The sequence below is a fragment of the Ovis aries genome, chromosome 2 (assembly GCF_016772045.2).
Source record: "Ovis aries strain OAR_USU_Benz2616 breed Rambouillet chromosome 2, ARS-UI_Ramb_v3.0, whole genome shotgun sequence".
Classification (NCBI taxonomy): Eukaryota; Metazoa; Chordata; class Mammalia; order Artiodactyla; family Bovidae; genus Ovis; species Ovis aries.
Window position 1 is genome coordinate 232,175,389 of NC_056055.1, and position 17,728 is coordinate 232,193,116.

The following is a 17,728-nucleotide window of genomic DNA, read 5'->3' on the forward strand; positions in this document are numbered from 1 at the left end:
GAGGAGCAGATCTCATGAGGCGCTCTTGAAAATGGAAAAGGCTAGAATGCAGGCCTGAGGATGCGGCCAGCCATCTTTGAAATGGGCCTATCTCCAGACTCCAACTCATTCAAATGAGAAAACAACACCCCCACGGCCCTCTCTCCACCCACGCTGCTCATCACAGCTCTGCTGTTACATTGCGCTGGCTGTGAGGTTGGAAGTTTGTGGTAAAGAAGAGAAGGGACCTCCTATCACAGTAAGGAAATTCTCACTTACATGTCAGAGGCACAAGCATGTGCCTAATCGTGACTGTCCAGCTGGTTATTCTTTATTTTTTAAAACCACATATGATTCTGTTACGAACTGTCCAGAGTCGGTTACAAGCTATGAAGACAGAAGATAGATTGAGTGGTGGCCAGGAGCTGGGGTCGCAGAGGGAAGTGGGAAGTGACTTAGGGGTCAAGGGTTCTTTTTTCTTTTAATTGGAAGATAATTGTTTTACTATGTTGTGTTAGCTTCTGCCCTACGGCAACTGAACCAGTGGACATACATCCCCTCCCTCTTGGACTCCCCTCCCACCCCACCCCCATCCTACCACTCTGGGTCATCACAGAGCCCTGAGCGGAGTTCCCTGTGCTATGCAGCAGCTTCCCTCTAGCCATCTGGTTTACACCTGGTAGTGTATATATGGGCTTCCCTGGTGGTAAAGAATCCTACTAGCCAATGCAGGGGACTTGGGTTCTATTCCTGGGTTGGGAAGACTCCTGGAGAGGGCAATGGCAACCCACTCCTGTACTCTTGCCTGGGACATCCCATGGACAGAGGAGCCTGGTGGGCTCCAGTCCGTGGGGTCACAGAGTCGGGCACGACTGAGCGCCTCCGCACCAGCATCAGTGCGTACATGTCAACGCTACTCTCTCAGTTTGTCCCTCCCTTGCCTTCCTGGGCTGTGCCCACAAGTCTATTCTCTGTATCTGCATCTGTAATTAATTCACTTAATCTGTGGACGTCCTTGGTTGGCTCTCCTGTTCCTCGATGCTCAACTACAGAGCCTTTGGGAGCTCCTTTGACCCTTAAAAACCCTCGCTACTTCTCCTAGTTCCCAGTTCCTACAGGGTTCTTCCCTCGTAGCTAAGTCGGTAAAAAATCCATCTGCAATGCAGGAGACCTGGCTTTGATTTCTGGGTCAGGAAGATCCCCTGGAGAAGGAAAATGGCAACCCACTCTGGTATTCTTGCCTAGAAAATTCCATGGACAGAGGAGCCTGGCGTGCTACAGTCTGCGGGGTCACAAGAGTCAGACACAACTTAGGGTCAAAACAACAACAAAGTACTAACATGTGCCTGTGAACTTGAAGCCCCTTTCACTGGCCGCCAGAACCCACCTGCTTGTGGGCAGAGAGACCAGGCTCCCGTGCTCCCCAGGGCACTTTCGTGGGCCCATGAATCAGTTCAGAACCTAGTCACAGGGTCAGCTGATTCATCTCCTCCTTCTGCATCTTGACCGCCAGGCACAGTTACAGCCTTGGATCTGAATGTTGCAACCGCAGAGCCTGGATGCTCTGCCTGGGGCTACGGAGCCTTGAGAACCATTGCTGTGCCTGAAACTAGAAACCTTGATGTTGCCCTTGTGAAGGAAAGATGTTTCTACCTCCATTCATCCCCTACAGAGTTTATTCTGTCAAACTGTCACTCCGCATTAAATACACACTGCCTAGGGCGGCCTGGCAGATGAGTTCTGGTATCAGCTGAGACTCTGGACATGCACCCGCCCCTTTTTGCTGTTCCTCAGCTCCTGTGTCCAGGTCTGGGTCACTGTCCTCATTGTTGAGATCCTGCTTGAGGCCTTGAGCTGTCTTTTGGAAAACTGGCCTCCATGTGACATCCGGATGATGGCGGAGGGAGTTCCTGTAGGGTCTGCCCAACCTCTCTGTACATAATCAGGGACCAGGGGCTGCTCATGGGGAGAAGATACCTCCAGTGCCAACTGTGTCCTAGCTCTGGCTTTATTCAGTTGGCATGCCCATTGGCACTCAGCCTGAGGAGTCCAGGCTGGCAGGGCTTCACTGAATGGTACTCCCTTATCTAGATGGTTTTTGAGATGCAATGGCCCCTTGAGACCAGAGCAGAAGTGTGTAAGACCATGACTTCTTGGATTTCATGATCTCAACTGTCACCCCACAGGGCTAAAGTGATAGTATGTGTGCTTTTTGTTTTCCCCAGTGATGATAACAGAAGGGAGAGCTGAGATTCCTGTAGCCCTCACGCTCAATTGCAGGCAGAAAGGTTCTAGGGAATGGAGTGGGAACATCTTTAGGAGGAAAGAGAAACAGTCAGGGTCCTCACGGCTTGGGGGAGTGAAGAAGAGGGGCCATGGCACCCAGCAGGACTGACCAGGCCAGCGGGAAGCAGGCCCCACAGCTACATGTGAGATGTGAGCTTGCTCAGCCAGGTCTGGCTCAGCAGAAGTTTGGAAAGCATCTAAGAAAGGCACTCAGCCCAGTCTGCTCTCTCAAGAGCAGGTATTCTTGACCAGGAAACCGCACCTGTGCAGCTCCTAAGAATGACTTTTCCAAGGCTGAATTTCTGGAATCAGCTGGAGGGGACACTATATTTTTATATATAATTCCTCCAGTCACTCTGTAAAGTTTTCTTTATTCAGTTTTTGAAGCTGTAGCTCTTCCCAGCTTCAGAGGATCATTTAAGAGTCATTTATTACTCCTGCAGCCATGAAATTAAAAGATGCTTGCTCTTTGGAAGAAAAGCTATGACAAACCTAGACAGTGTATTAAAATACAGAGTCATCACTTTGCTGACAAAAGTTCATATAGTCAAAGCTATGGTTTTCCCAGTAGTCACATACAGATGTGAAAGGTGGACCATAAAGAAGGCTGATCACCAAAGAATTGATGCTTTCCAACTGTGGTTCTGGAGAAGACTCTTGAGAATCCCTTGAACAGCAGGGAGATCAAACCAGTCAATCCTAAAGGAAATCAATCCTGAATATTCATTAGAAGGATTGATGCTGAAGCTCCAATTCTTTGGCTACCTGATGCAAAGACTCATTGGAAAAGACCCTGAGGCTGGGAAAGATTGAGGACAAGAGAAGGGTGTGACAGAGGATGAGACTGTTGGATGGCATCATTGAATCAATGGACATGTGTTTAAGCAAATTCTGGGAGATAATGAAGCCTTCCCTGGTGGCTTAGATGGTAAAGCATCTGCGTGCAATGTGGGAGACCCTGGGTCGATCCCTGGATCTGGAAGATCCCCTGGAGAAGGGAAAGGCAACCCAATCCAGTATACTTGCCTGAAAAATTCCATGGACTGAGGAACCTGGTAGGCTACAGTTCATGGAGTTGCAAAGAGTCAGACATGACTGAGCGACTTCACTTTCCAATTTTTCACTCAGTGCAGGACAGGGAAGCCTGGTGTGCTGCAGTCCATGGGGTCAGAAAGAGTCAGACATGATTGAGGGACTGAACAACAGCAACAACAACAGTAGCCTCCTGTGTCACAGCTTGGGAGGAGGCAGCCCTGAGGTGGCCTGGATTCTCAGCAGCTCTGGCCAGTAGGGAATGGGACCATGCTGGACCAGGAAGAGAGAAATAGCCTGGGTACAGGACTAGAAGAGGTTTCCAGGGACACATAAGTCACACTGTCTGCGGGGATGTCACTGACACTGATTTCATTAAGAGTTTTTATTTATTTGTCTATGCACAACAAATTGAACCTGTGGCCCCTGCAGTAGAAGGTCTCAACCCCTGGACCACCACAGAAGCCCCACACTAAGAGTTTTTATTGTTTAAGGAGATGGGGGCCCAAACTTGGTGGGCCTGGGCAGTGGGAGAACAAAAGGAGAACGGATCTGAGTCTCCAGCTCAGAAGGACTGGGGGAAGACATGGACCACTAAGCCTAGCAGAATAAATCAAACCCCACTCTTTCCAGTAGGAAAGAGAACAGCAACAAAAGGAAGTTAAAGGGATAGATGGTCCCAGGGATAGGGGTCTTGGTTGTCATGGCAACTGAACTGATAGTGGCTGAAACTTTCATCCTGAAAGAAATGACTCTTGAGTGGTTTTCTTTTTTTTCCCCCAATAATAGAGCAATCCAGAGCCATGATAGAACAGAGTGAGAGAGACCTGATTCAGCTTATCAGTGCCAGAATGAAAGAGAAGGTCACAAATGGAGTGAAGGTAATTTAGAGCACAGCAATCCTGCCTACTGGCAAACCAGCGGGGAGAAGGGTCTTTTACCATAATGCATGGAGACTGTGCTGCAAAGAGGAACCTTTAGTACTCCCCGCAGGAGGAGTTGGAAATCCAAAGCCATCATTATCTCTGGAATCCATCATGCTCTCCAGGAAGGGCACCCGAAGTCCTTACGGCCATATTTGTCATCTTCCCTTCCAACTATAAAAGGAGCTCTGTTTCATTACATGCTTTTCTTTAGGTGCCCAAACTACTTACACCCCTTTCTGGATGATAAGTAAAGTCAGCCCATTTCACAGTTCACACTATTGTGGAAACAGCGGGAAATCAGAACCAAAGGGATCTCTATGCATTTCCTGTTTATTAGTCTGTGACACTAGGTACCTAAATGGGAAGTTGCAAGATCCTGTTGAAGAGCTTTCAACTTGCTATGAGAGCAGGGATGGGGGCTCTGATGATGGTGTTACTTGATTTTTATCTGTCAGCTTGTGCTGCCTAACAAAATCTCACAGACTGAGTAGCTGAAACTGCAGCCATTTAGTTCTCACAGTTCTGGAGAATTTGGGTAGAGCAGATCAGAGCAATCTAGTAATTTGCACTGACTTCCTATTTTTGTCTTGAGGGAAGAAAACCACTGTGATAAGAAAAAGTCTTTATCTATTGAGGCTTTGTTAATAGATAGTAATTAGCAAAATGGAAGTGCTAAAAGATCATTGTTTAAAATATTGACCATAGAATTGCAATTAAGTTAGTATATTTAAGTCTCATACTAAGCGCCTAAGAAGAAGAGTGTTTTTATGAAATTCTTTTTTAATGATAAATAGGGAGGACCAAGCAAGGATAAAAGATGTTCTTGACAGTAAGCCCAGAACTAGTGGATCAGAAAGATGTAATGGAGCTGAAAATAGAACCACATGTGTATACTGAAAAGGCTCAGTGTGCCAGGCAAGACCAATGATAAGAATATTACATTGAATCCCATCCTGTCAAAAATAGCTAAACATATAATTACAGAGATAAAGGGGGAATTTCATACATGTTCACACACTAGAAATATAATTCTGACTGAAATCAGACAGTCAAGTTGCAGAACAAAATGCTCAAAGACAGTGGAACAAAGTCTAAATCAATTTTGAAGGTGAGAAATTGTGATAAAATATATAGTGTAGCACAATATGTTGTTAATGAAAACAACAGAAGACATTCTGAGATATGCAAAGACTCAGAAAATGTATAACAGCCATGTGCCCTTCTTTTAAAGTTTCTTTAAAAACATATTTCAGTCAACAGAAAGATGTATCAAAAAAAGAAGTATGGAAATGCCATGGCGAGATAAGACCAGATAGGAAACTTAGACAGTAAGAACAGAAAACATTACTACTGTTCTCAAAAATCACTGCAGATGGTGACTGCAGCTATGAAATTAAAAGACACTTGCTGCTTGGAAGAAAAAATATGACAAACCTAGATAGCGTATTAAAATACAGAGACATCATTTTGCTGACAAATGTTTCATAGAGTCAAAGCTATGGTTTTTCCAGTAGTCATGTATGAATGTGAGAGTTGGACCGTAAAGAAGGCTGAGTGCTGAAGAATTGAAGCTTTTAAATTGTGATGCTGGAGAAGACTCTTAAAAGTCCCTTGGACAGAAAGGAGATCAAATTAGTTAATTCTAAAGGAAATCAACTCTGAATATTCGTTGAAAGGACTGATGCTAAAGCTGAAGCTCCGGTACTTTGGCCACCTGATGTGAAGAGATGATTCATTGGAAAAAACCCTGATGCTGGGAAAGATTGAGGGCAGGAGGAGAATGGGGTGACAGAGGATGAGATGGTTGGATAGAATCACCGACTCCATGGACATAAGTTTCAGCAAACTCTGGGAGACAATGAAGGACAGGGAAGCTTGGTGTGCTGCAGTCTATGGGGTTGAAAAGTCACGACTCAGTGACTGAACAACAGGGTAACTAACTCTAAATCTGACTGTGGCAATATACAAAAACTTACAGGCCTACCTCATTTATAAATACAAATGCAAAATCCTAAAAAGTACCCTGTGCAATGGTATATTAAATACACAACACAAACAAAAATTCCACACAAATTTAGAATTCAACTTAGTTTTTTTTTGTAGTGTTATAAGTGTAGAAATTCTGAAAATATTGTTGTAGTTTAGATTTGAGAAAATGAGTAAACGTACTGTGGGAGAAGACAGGCACAGATATTGCCTGTAGGAAGACATGGGAGAAGCCTGTGGTGTTGGATGGGAATTAGAGGGATATAATATTTATAAATCAAGGGATTATCAAGGAATGTTCTCTGTCCTGCCGACACATACCTGATTGGATTTCTGAGTTACCATGGACCAGTGACTGCTATATACTATCCATTTCCCCCTGTTTGAATGCAAGCGTCTACAGCCTGTGTCATCATTATATTTGGAAAGTGGAGGAGACTAACTTGTCCTGTAGTTCACAGGTCTTTGGTTCCACAGAAGATGTACCTGCAGGGCTGCATCCAATGGACCACACCTAAGGAACGTACCTGATTTGAACCTGATTTAGATGATGAGGTCCTGGACTTTGTTCCAGTCCTGCAATGAGTGAGACTTTTTGGGATGGGGGGGGTCGCGAGTGTCCTTTGCATGTGGGAAGGATGTTAATTGCTGTGGTCAGAGGGTAGAATATGGTAGGGTGTTTCTGAAGACAGTGGCAACATTTCTTGCCAAATAACATTCCCTTTGAAACATGGCTTTGCCATTCATCCTATCAAGAGGTACAGCCCATTTCCCCTCCTTGTGAATTTGGTCTGGTGATTTGCTTGGACTGACAGTATGTGGCAGAAGTAATACTGTACAAGCATGAAAGGGCTTGGTCAATACCATGTGGAACAAAGATAAGGCATCCACATGGAGCTCTTCCTAAATTTCTGGCTCACAGACAAGTGGACAACAAGAAGACTACTCCTTGAAGCCACTAAACTTTGGGGTCATTTGCTGCACAGCAATAGGTAGCTAATACGTGATCAAAGAGTCCTGGGGTCATTTCAAAACAACTCAGGAGCCAACGTGAAGAGACTCTCACTCACTGATAAGCAAGTTGAGCAGCAATAAAGATATTGACTGCAATGGTTTGGAGCACATTAAATATTTAAATCCATGAGCTCAAGATACTTTATAGAAAAAAAAAAAAAAAACCTCCATGTCTATCTTTAGAGGCTATTAGGGAAACAACTCACTAACTTGAACATTTTAAATAAAGAATCCAGAATTAATCCTTTATTTCCTATACAAACTGTACTTCAAGGCAGCCAAATATTATTGAAGGGAGTCCTTTGCAGAAGAATTCTAACTAATAAATGTAGAAGGAATAGAGTGCTCATATGCTCAGTCATGTCCAGCTCTTTGCAACCCTTTGGAGTATAGCCTGCCATTGTCCATTGGATTTTTCAGCAAGAATACTGCAGTGGGTTGCCATTTCCTCCTCCAGGGGATCTTCCTGACCCAAGGATCAAACCCACATAGAAGGAGTAACAGAATCTAAATATCACCATTTTGCAAACCCTATTGAAATAGATTTAGGCAATAAGCATCAGTGGCTGCTAAAATCATTAGGGGAAAGGATGATGTGTAACAGATGGGTCAAGTTGATAACACCTGAACCTGCTGTAAGATCTTAATATTACATATTAATACACAGACCTCCCTGGGAAGTCTCTGTACTAAACAGTCAACTCAAAACAAACCTCCCCCAAACCTGAATCCAAGTAAGCCTCTAGATCTAACCTCTAGGTCTAAAAAAAAAAAAAAGCCAGATAGAAAAACACATGCCACTAAGAGCATGAGGGCTTCCCTGGTGGCTCAAATGGTGAAGAATCTACAATGCAGGAGACCCAGGTTTGATCCCTGGGATGGGAAGATCCACTGGAGAAGGGAAAGGCTATCCACTCCAGTATTCTTGCCTGGAGAATCCCATGGACAGAGGAGACTGGCGGTCTATAGTCATGGAATTGCAAAGAGTAGGATACCACTGAGAGACCAACACTTTCACTTTCACAGGAGGATGTAGAAAAACCCAGAATATGGGAATTCCGGTCTAGTGGTTAGGACTGTGCTCTCACTTCGGAGGGCACAGGTTCAATGTCTGGTCAGGGAATTAAGATCCTACAAGCCAGGCAGCGTAGCCAAAATTGAAAACAAAGAACTAAGGCTCCAAAACTTTGGCCACCTGATGCAAAGAACTGACTCATTAGAAAAGACTCTGAAGCTGGAAAGCTTGAAGCAGGAGGAGAAGGGGACAACAGAGGATGAGATGCTTGCATGGCATCACTGACTCAATGGACATGAGTTTGAGCAAGTTGTGATGAGTTGGTGATGGACAGGGAAGCCTGGCATGCTACAGTCCACGGGGTTGCAAAAAGTCGGACAAGACTGAGTAGCTGTACTGAACTGAAGGTCCCACAAGCTGCATGGTGTGGCCAAAAGGAAGAAAAAGAAAATTCTAGAACATGAAAAATTGCGTAGGGCAAAGACCCCAGGTTATCCAATAAGTAGACAGCAAGGAAGAAAGGAAGCGGGGAATATACAGATGAAAAGAACCTTAAGAGACAGATTAGCTAAACTCAGTGTGTGAAAGTAGTTAGGATCCCAATTTAAACAAATCAATTGGAAAAGGATTTATGAGACAATGAAGAGAATGTTAACGGTGGTGAGGTATTTAATGGTATTAAGAAACTATTAAATTGGGGTGGGGGAGTGAAATACAAAAAGAATAAAAGGAGGTGGAGGACGCGATGATTCTATGCAAAGTCTGGATTTGAATGACGAGGGCACCCAATAGCATCCCAGAGTCGTTGGCAATCTAAGGATGGCCAGGGTACCATTATACAGATCCTGAAACTGGGATGATTTAGTCCACGCAGAACAGGATCAAGGACGAGCCTGGAAGCTGTTCTCACTGGCTTCATGACAAATAAGCAGTTCTTTGAGGTCCTTTTCAAATTCTGCCTCTAAATCCAGTCCTACTTGACCAAAGTCGGAAGCCTGAAAGAGAGAGAGAAAAAGCAAGCACACAGGGGCCCAAGGGCAAAGAATTAGGATCATGGATCACTCATGCTTTCTTAGGAGATCTGCTCTCCCTGCCCTAAAGCTGCACTCCCCCAGGTGGCAAGCAGAACAGGAGGGAGAGGCTGCCACTGAGATGTTCAAATGCACGAGGCTCTGCCTGGTTGTTAACCTGGACCTGACAGGTGGTCTGGACCCCAGCAAAGCCTGACCTTGGGGCAAACCAGATAAAGCTTTTCTTGAAAGCCGATTCTCTGAAGGAAAAATGACCCCTTCCATTCTCCAAGGCTATGACTGTGCCAGGCATTGAAGGGCTCCCTGGCCTGATTCTTCCCCCCTCCAGCTCCACAGGTGGACACCAGTTTATAGTCTGTGGCTCATGAACACGCCAACTGGTGGCAAGCAAGGAGGGAAGAAGGCTGGGTGGAATTGAGAATTTGCTTTATATATGTCCCAAGAAATATCTTGACAAGTGAGAGTAAAAAATCAGAGTAAACGCAATAAAGTTAAGAATGCCTTGGATTGCAATACAGTTCAACTAGCTGCTCTTCCTACCAATCAAAGATGAAACCAACACCAGCTGAGAGCAAATTTGGGTGTTTGAGTCCATTGGGAAACTCAGGAGTAAGAAAATCCGAGCATGAGCATCCTGAAAGTTTAATTCATTTCATCTTAATTAATTCATTTCTGTATTTCTGAGGCAGGAAGGACCATGTAAGCATAAACTGCCTCCCCCTCCACCCTGCCCCACCCCATTTGAACCAGGAGGCAGGATGAAATTGACCATTCTCAGTGGGTGTGGCCTGTCCTTCTGGGACTGAAGATGAAATTTTTTTTCAGGTATAATTTACAAGGACCCTGCTTGCCGTTCTTTTTGACATCCTCCTCTCCACCTCTGCGGCTTCCCTGGTGGCTCAGTAGTAAAGAATCCACCTGTAATGTGGGAGACCTGCGTTCGATCCCTGAGTTGAGAAGATCCCCTGGAGAAGGGAATGGCTACTGATGGCAGTATCCTGGCCTGGAGAATTCCACGGACGGTATAGTCCATGAGGTTGCAAAGAGTGAGACACGACTGAGCGACTTTCAGTTTCTTTCTCCACCTCTGAGATTGGGAGACAGTTTCCTTCTATAATCCTTGCTTTTTGAGCGCTCCCCAGCACAAGACTAGGCATGATCCTTGCAAAGCTCTGCTGTCCCAGAAATGAGGAGGAAGTAGAAAGGATGTGAAAGGGAGGCAGGAAATTCCCTTTACCTTGAAAAATGTTTTATGGTTGTGAAATATCAGGCGCATGTCCCGTAAAAACCAAGCCATTGTGTACACTTTCTCAGTCAGCCTTTCTTTAACCAGGTCCAACCACATGGCTTCCCTAAAGGGGTCGCCATAATCTCGAATCTAGGGGCAAAGACATCAAAGAGATGATGTGAGCACAGGCATTGTCCCTGGAATGGATCCAACACCAGCCTTTATTTGCAGGGTAACACCCAAGTGGCTGAGTGGGTAAAGAATCAGCCTGCCAATGCAGGAGATGCAGGCAGATGCGAGTTCGATCCCTGGGTTGGGAAGATACCCTGGAGGAGGGCAGGACAACCCGCTCCAGTATGCTTACTTGGAGAATCCCATAGACAGAGGAGCCTGGTGGGCTACAGTGCATAGGGTTGCAAAGAGTCGGACATGACCGAAGTGAGCAAGCACACATGTACACACTGATAATGATATCTGATGTCTATGTGCCAGCCATTGTTCTAAGCACTGCTGATATATCAATATATGATCTCCACAACAACAGTAAGAGATTGTTACTATAATTACCCCAGTGTTATTGATGAGAACCCAGGGAATGGAGAGGTTAAGTAAACTATCCAAGATTTCACAGCTAAAAACTGGTTGAGCTACACTGAAGCTACGTTCAAGTCTCCTGAGTCTGTATCCTCAACCCTATGCTCTCTGTAAGGAAGACATTCCCACTAAAGAGAAAGAGAAACTAAGATACTGTGTCCCAGAGCTGGTATGCAATGGGGTAGACTTTGAAGAGGCAGCCCCACTCCAGAGCCTGCAGTTAAACCTTCCACCCTCTACAAACAGAGATGCCTGCAGGACGCACACTCCACATTTCTAAAATGAGTTTAACAGCAGAGAGATGCCCACAGGATGAGAAATGTCGAACAGAACTTACATTACATGGGGTCTCCGCAAAGAATGAGCTTTGTGGATGACAGTAGGCTTTCAAGAGGAGAAACTCACATTTCTGTAAAATACGAAGAGGGATTTAAAGGCAAAATGCAGTCTGGAGAAAATGAGGTCAAGCCTTTGCCCAGAAATCACACATAGGAGCAGCCAGACACAACCAGCCTTTTGACTGCATCTGCCAAGGTGCCGTGGTGGGGAGGTGAATGTTGAATTCTGTCTGTCCTCCACGTTTGGGCGCTGAAGCTCCATCCTCAGAAGTGAGACACTGAAGGCTTTCTTTGGGTGCCCTTCCCTGGACCCTCTGCCTGTTTGAGGGGAAGGGGGAAGGCTTGGGTCCCCATCCCACTCACCAGCTGCTCCTCGGGCTGCATGGACCTTGCCCGAACCTCAGATTCCTGGAGACCCTGCTGGTTTCCTGAAGACTCCTTTATTCTGCAGAAGGTGCAACTCCATGGGCTCCTGCGGGGCCGGGCATAAATGAGCGAGGACAAGGTCCTTGGAAACAGCCACCGTTTTCCTTTTCCTGATGGATGCAGCCAGGGAAGGAAGGGGCCACCTCCTCGAGTCTCCAAGACTCCCAAGGCGGAGGGGGTTGCGGGTGGCGGGATAGGTGGGTGGGAGTGGAGTGCAGGAAGGGGTCCCATTGAGAGAGCCACAAAGCAGTCTGAGTGTGGAGGGCGGTGTCAGGGTGAGAGGTGGGTTCTCCTTTCCTCCTCTACCCTCCCGGGAGCACAAGGGGCCCTGCACACCTGGTTGGAGTATCACAAACTGGGTCTTAACCCCCTAGGTGACTGAGGCTCCATCAGCCTGTTGAGACTGCGGGGGAAATCGGAGAAGCAGGCCATATTTCCTGCCTTTTCTGAGAAATCACAGAGCACAAATGGTGTTTTTCCGCCCTTTGGACAGGAGTCTGGGTTACGAAACTGGGAAAGGACAACTCCCAGGGGCAAGGGCAGTGTGGGGGTCAGCGTGACTCAGCCGCAGACTCAGAGGCACTGATACCACGGGGAACACAGGCTGGGGTGTGTTAACACAGCCCCGATGGGGCTATGCGGGGTCACCCTGGGCTCTGCCGGGCCCGCGGCTCTTCCAACCCGAGATGAGCGATCAGAGGCGGAGCCTGGGCGGGGCTGCGTCTCACTAACCTCTCAGCCTCCGAGGGTGGGATGTGGCAGTCCTCGTGAAAGAATCGTGGGCAAGTGTCACAGCGGAGAAGCGAGCCCCCTTTGCAGCACACCTCACATTCCTTGGAGTTTTCCTGCTAAAAGGGGATTGGTACCTGAGACGGTTGCCCCCCTTCCTGGGCCTGGCCCAGAGATGCTCTCAGCCGCTGCGCGCAGGCCCAGGTAAGCTCGTGGGCAACTCCGAGAACAGTCCCCGAGGTTATGCTGACACACAGAGGGACGTACACAAAGGCACAGAGCTGTTGTGTCAATGGGTTGCTTGGTTGAGGGCGGGGCTGTGTGCTGAGGATCCATAGGGGTCTTTCTCATGGCCGTAGAATGTAACCCAGTAAATTTTACAAGTGACTTAGGTGAGAGGCATGATCCTTACAGTTGGATAAAGATTCAGGTGGTGCTGGGAAAGACTGAAGGCAAAAGGAGGAGGAGGAGGGGTGCCAAAGTGCCCCACTGTGGTCCTTTCCCCCGAGGACAGATGGTGGTTGGTCAGGTAGACCACCAGGAGCTGGAGCAAAGGCTCAAAGCAACTGAGAATCAGTTACAACCAAGGAGGGGACCCTGCCACCACCCACCACTGTCCGTAACACAAATATGAGCACCCTGAGGAGATGGTTAGATAGCATTATGGACTCAGTGGACTCGAATTTCAGCAAACTCTGGGAGATAGTGGAGGACAGAGGAGCCTTGCATAGTGCGGTCCACGGGATTGCGAAGAGTTGGACATGACTCAGCGGAGAGCAACAACAAAGATTCGCAGGTGGGAGTCCTGATTCTGCTCCCAGCCCCGCAAGACAGACAGGGTGGGGCTCCACACAAGTTAATTGCTCAGTTGTGTCTGACTTTGTGACCTCACTGACTCTAGCCCACCAGGCTCCTCTGACTGTGGGATTCTCCAGGCAAGAGTACTGAAGCGGGTAGCCATTCTCTTCTCCAGCGATCTTCCCAACCCAGGGATCGAACCTGGGTCTCCTGCGCTGCAGGTGGATTCTTTACTATCTGAGCCACCAGGGACGCCCTCCACATGCACAAGGGAACCTTTTGTCTGCACAAAGAGTAGGAGTCTGGAAGAGGGGTCCTTCTTCCTGTGCCCGACCGTGGCACTCTCCCCACAAGACAGATGGTGGGTAGTAAGGAAATAGACCACCAGGAGATGGAGCAAAGGCTCAAAGCAACTGAGAATCAGTTACAACCAAGGAAAGGACCCTGCCACCACCCACCGCTGTCCCTAACACAAATATGAGGACCCTGACCAAGGGCATCCATCAGGGACGGGAACGTTTAGTCCATTGGCAAATCTAGCCCCTCAGCCAAAGGGAAACGTCTTCCTAATCTGGGATGGTGTTCATCTCTCTTAGCTGGGGAGGCTTCCTGAGCGCCCTCTCCACTTCCTAAGCCCCAAGGCCTCCTAAGGAGTGCTCCATAAGCCTGAAGGTCAAAGAATCTTTCTGGCCTTCCCCTCCTAAACTTGCCAGTCTGCCTCTGTCTGTCTTTAGGGTTGACACCCAAAAGCCATTCTTGCCTCGATGACACCTGGCCTGTGCTGGTCCAGAGTATAGATGGCAGTGCAGACCTACCTGCTTCTCCTGATGGAGAACCTAGTTGGGCCTAGAGCCCTGATACCCCTGTCCCCTACCTCCGTGTTCTGGAGTGAAAGTTTCCAGCACACATGATACGACAGGGAAATTACAGAGAAAGGACACACATACCCATGCTCACACTTTAATAAAGACTCTGACTCTGGTTTTTATATTTGATGACTGGTGGTTTCTCTAACCCACCTCTCCCTCTTCCCCTCTTGGCACATTTGGGCAAGGTGCTAAGAAAACCTCATGGGCTCCCTCTCTTGGCCACAGTGAGAAGTTCAAGTTGGACAGACCTCACCCCAGCAACGGAACCCTCACCTCAGCCACACAATGCGAAATGAAGTGAAAGTCACTCAGTCGTGTCCGACTCTTTGCGACCCTATGGACTATACAGTCCATGGAATTCTCCAAGCCAGAATACTGGAGTGGGTAGCCTTTCCCTTCTCCAGGGGGTCTTCCCAACCCAGGAATTGAATTGAGGTGTCCTGCATTGCAGGCAGATTCTTTACCAACTGAGCTATCAGGGAAGCCCATGGCCACATCCCTAACCATAACAAACCTTGGGCTATACCCTTTCTTGGGGCGGCGCTAGTGGTAAAGAACCCTCCTGCCCATGCAGGAGACATAAGAGACTCAGGTTCAATCCCTGGGTTGGAAAGATCCCCTGGAGAAGGAAATGGCAACCCACTCCAGTATTCTTGCCTGGAGAATCCCATGGACAGAGGGAACCTGGCGGGCTGCAGTCCATGTGGTCTCACAGAGCTGGACACAACTGAAGTGACATAGCACGCATACGCTTTCTTCGCTCCAGCCACTTTCAGACCAGCTTGGGTGCCTGCCTTGCCTCTCCCCAGAAAGTCTCTGTATATGAGCAATAAATCTTTTATTCTCTCTTGGCACATGTGTTGCATCATTGGTTTCAACATCTGAACCCAGTTTTTGGTGCAGGGCTACGCTCACTTACCTGCAAGCAACCACAAGATAGCTGGGCTGGCAAGCAGGAGACTGGGTGGCCATTCCAACCTAGGGGTCTCTCTTTGGATTGCTAACTGGCTCAGGTCACACTGACTTATGCTTGGAGTTATGTTGTTCTCTTCTGGGCACTGAGGTTGCCATCATCCACCAGGAGGCACCATCCATTCTTTCCAAGTTTAAGAACAGGCCAGATTGGACATTTAAATGGATGAAAAGTAGAGATAATCACTCTTGCGCTAAACAGATCTTATATGGGCTTTCCTGGTGGCTCAGTGGTAAAGAATCCACTTGCCAATGCAGGAGACTTGGGTTTGATCCTTGGGTCGAGGAGGTCCCCTGGGGAAGGAAATGGCAACACACTCCAGTAATTCTTGCCTGGGAAACCCCATGGACAGAGGAACCTGGCAGGCTACAGTCCGTGGAGTCGCAAAAGAGCTGGACACAACTCAGGGACTAAATAACAACACAACATGATAAGTTTCTGTTCTCGAAGGCCCTGCTTTAATTTCTACTGAGTCCTACGAACTGTTTTAACAGAGTGGAAGGTCCGTGGGCTCCATCGTGTAAAACTGATTGAGTCAAAGATTTAATTTTATTTCACTTCATCATTTGTTAGCTCAAAACATCCATGCCCACTACACGATAGTTCTGAGCAGTGGGTGTTATGCCCTTGGGGCATTAAGGTGAGGTATACCTGTTTGCCCTCTGTTTTATGTTTGGTGTGTCCCCTGAAAGGATAGTAGGTACCTTGTTTAAATTTAATGGGATGCAATTACTCACAAAGGACCCCCACGATATAGCCAATATTAATGCCGTTACTGATGCCATCCACTTAGCAACTGGCAAATGCTTTACATTCACAGATTTGGCTCTTATGTTCTGTTCAGTGCCTATCTCAACAGCCTCCCTGCTGGAGCAGGCCTTCACCTTTGCAGGCATACAACACACCTTTACCTGGCTATCCTGGGGTACCTTGACAGCTTTGCTATCACACACAGTCTCTGCAGACAAGATTGTAGCTGCAGCCGACTTCCCCCAGGAACACAGGAATGACACCACATACATGCAGCCCTTCTCATTTGACATATTCAGAATATACAACTACAGAAAGGAACTCAGGAGAAGGGAAGGGCCATCACCCCGCATGTAGAACAAGGCCCTACCTGCTCAGCAAATTCCTAGGCATTGTTTGGTCAGTTGAAGGCTGCTCTATCCCTGACACTGTCAAGAAACAATGACTGACCCTCTTAAAACTCAATCCTACAACAACTGCGCAACATTTTAAAGCCTTTTGAGTTCTGAAAGTAACACCACCCCCATGTACAGATTTTACTTATACTTATTTAAACTGTTAGTTGCAAATCAGCCCACTTGAATGGGGTTGTTGTTGCTGTTCAGCATCCAGTCATGTCTTTGCAACCCCATGGACCGCAGCATGCCAGGTTCATCTGTCCTCCACTATCTCTGGAAATTTGCTCAGACCCATGTCCATTGAGTCGGTGATGCTGTCTAACCATCTTGCTATCTAACCTGAATGTGGACTCCTCAACAAAAAGTTCTAGGATTTGTTCAAAAAGTTAAAGGGGGAAAAAAAAAAAGCAGAAAGCGAAAGGTGTCAGTTTCACCCTATATGCCGTTTCTCTTAGCAACTGTAGTCTGCACACTGGGCCCTTCCAGTGGTGGGGATTCTCACGGGCCCGGAGCCCCTGATTCTCTGCACCAGCTGCTCAGGTTGCCTTGGGGTCCTGGGAGCAGCACCCTGCAGGCCAGCCACAAAGCAAACGTTTGCAATACTAGGTTGGCCAAAAAGTCCATTCGGGGTTTCCCATCCAATGTTATGGAAAAATCCAAATGCGCTTTTTGGCCAACCCAATATCAGCATCAGATCTCTTGCTGGTACACAGAAACAGAGCAAGGTGCTAGCAAAAACTTGGTACGCTGCAGAGCGACAGTGGTGTGTTGGGGGAAGGGCCTGCATTGGTCCATTTGTGATCAGAACTAAACTTGGTTTTCTTTACCTCACTGTGACTCCTGATGGGGTGGGGGTGGGGAGGACTGAAAGGCCAAGGGTGCCCTTGGCTGTCATTTGCTGACATGTAGCATTAGGAGTAAGAAGGAACTATAATATTGGGGCCATTAATTAATGATCTGGATTTTAAAAATCTTTATTTCTTTCTGGTTACAAGAGTAATAAAGGATCATTATAAAAATTTCACCTGTATATAAATATATAACATGGAAGGTAAGTGTCGCTTGTCATCCCATCCCAGAATAACCGACTCTTCCAGATATTTTTTTGTCATAGCCCTACACATTCACATAAACAAAACTGCCCTCCTTCTCTACATGTTATTACCAGTTTAAGCTTCCTGAAGCTTTCCTGACCTTAACACCCTTATACTTGCAAAACATGCATTTTTAAAAACCACCATTCTGTCGATTATCAGTATATTTTAGAGTCCTGATGGACATCAGTATTCTTATTCTTTTTGCTGTTACAAGGAACCTCCCTAAACATATCAAGGTATTTTAAATCAGCATGGAAAA

The 17,728-nt window shown here is 46.9% G+C and overlaps 1 protein-coding gene across 24 annotated transcripts in view; it reads right to left on the minus strand.

Moving 5' to 3' along the window:
- Positions 1 to 17,728, minus strand: part of SP110 (SP110 nuclear body protein) — a 65,020-nt gene that overhangs the window by 9,863 nt on the left and 37,429 nt on the right. For 7 of the 24 annotated variants that reach the window (XM_060410496.1, XM_060410490.1, XM_060410495.1 and 4 more), the window contains 4 exons: positions 12,588 to 12,703; positions 11,793 to 11,901; positions 11,429 to 11,500; positions 8,890 to 10,647 (listed from right to left, as the gene is read on the minus strand). In XM_060410496.1, the coding sequence (XP_060266479.1) occupies positions 10,381 to 10,647; positions 11,429 to 11,500; positions 11,793 to 11,901; positions 12,588 to 12,703 (564 nt within the window). In that variant the 3' untranslated portion in view covers positions 8,890 to 10,380. Of the gene's footprint in view, positions 1 to 3,667; positions 4,395 to 8,889; positions 10,648 to 11,428; positions 11,501 to 11,792; positions 11,902 to 12,587; positions 12,704 to 17,728 lie in introns of those variants that run through there. The other 17 variants (XM_042244381.1, XM_042244375.1, XM_042244380.1 and 14 more) reach the window with 7 other exon arrangements.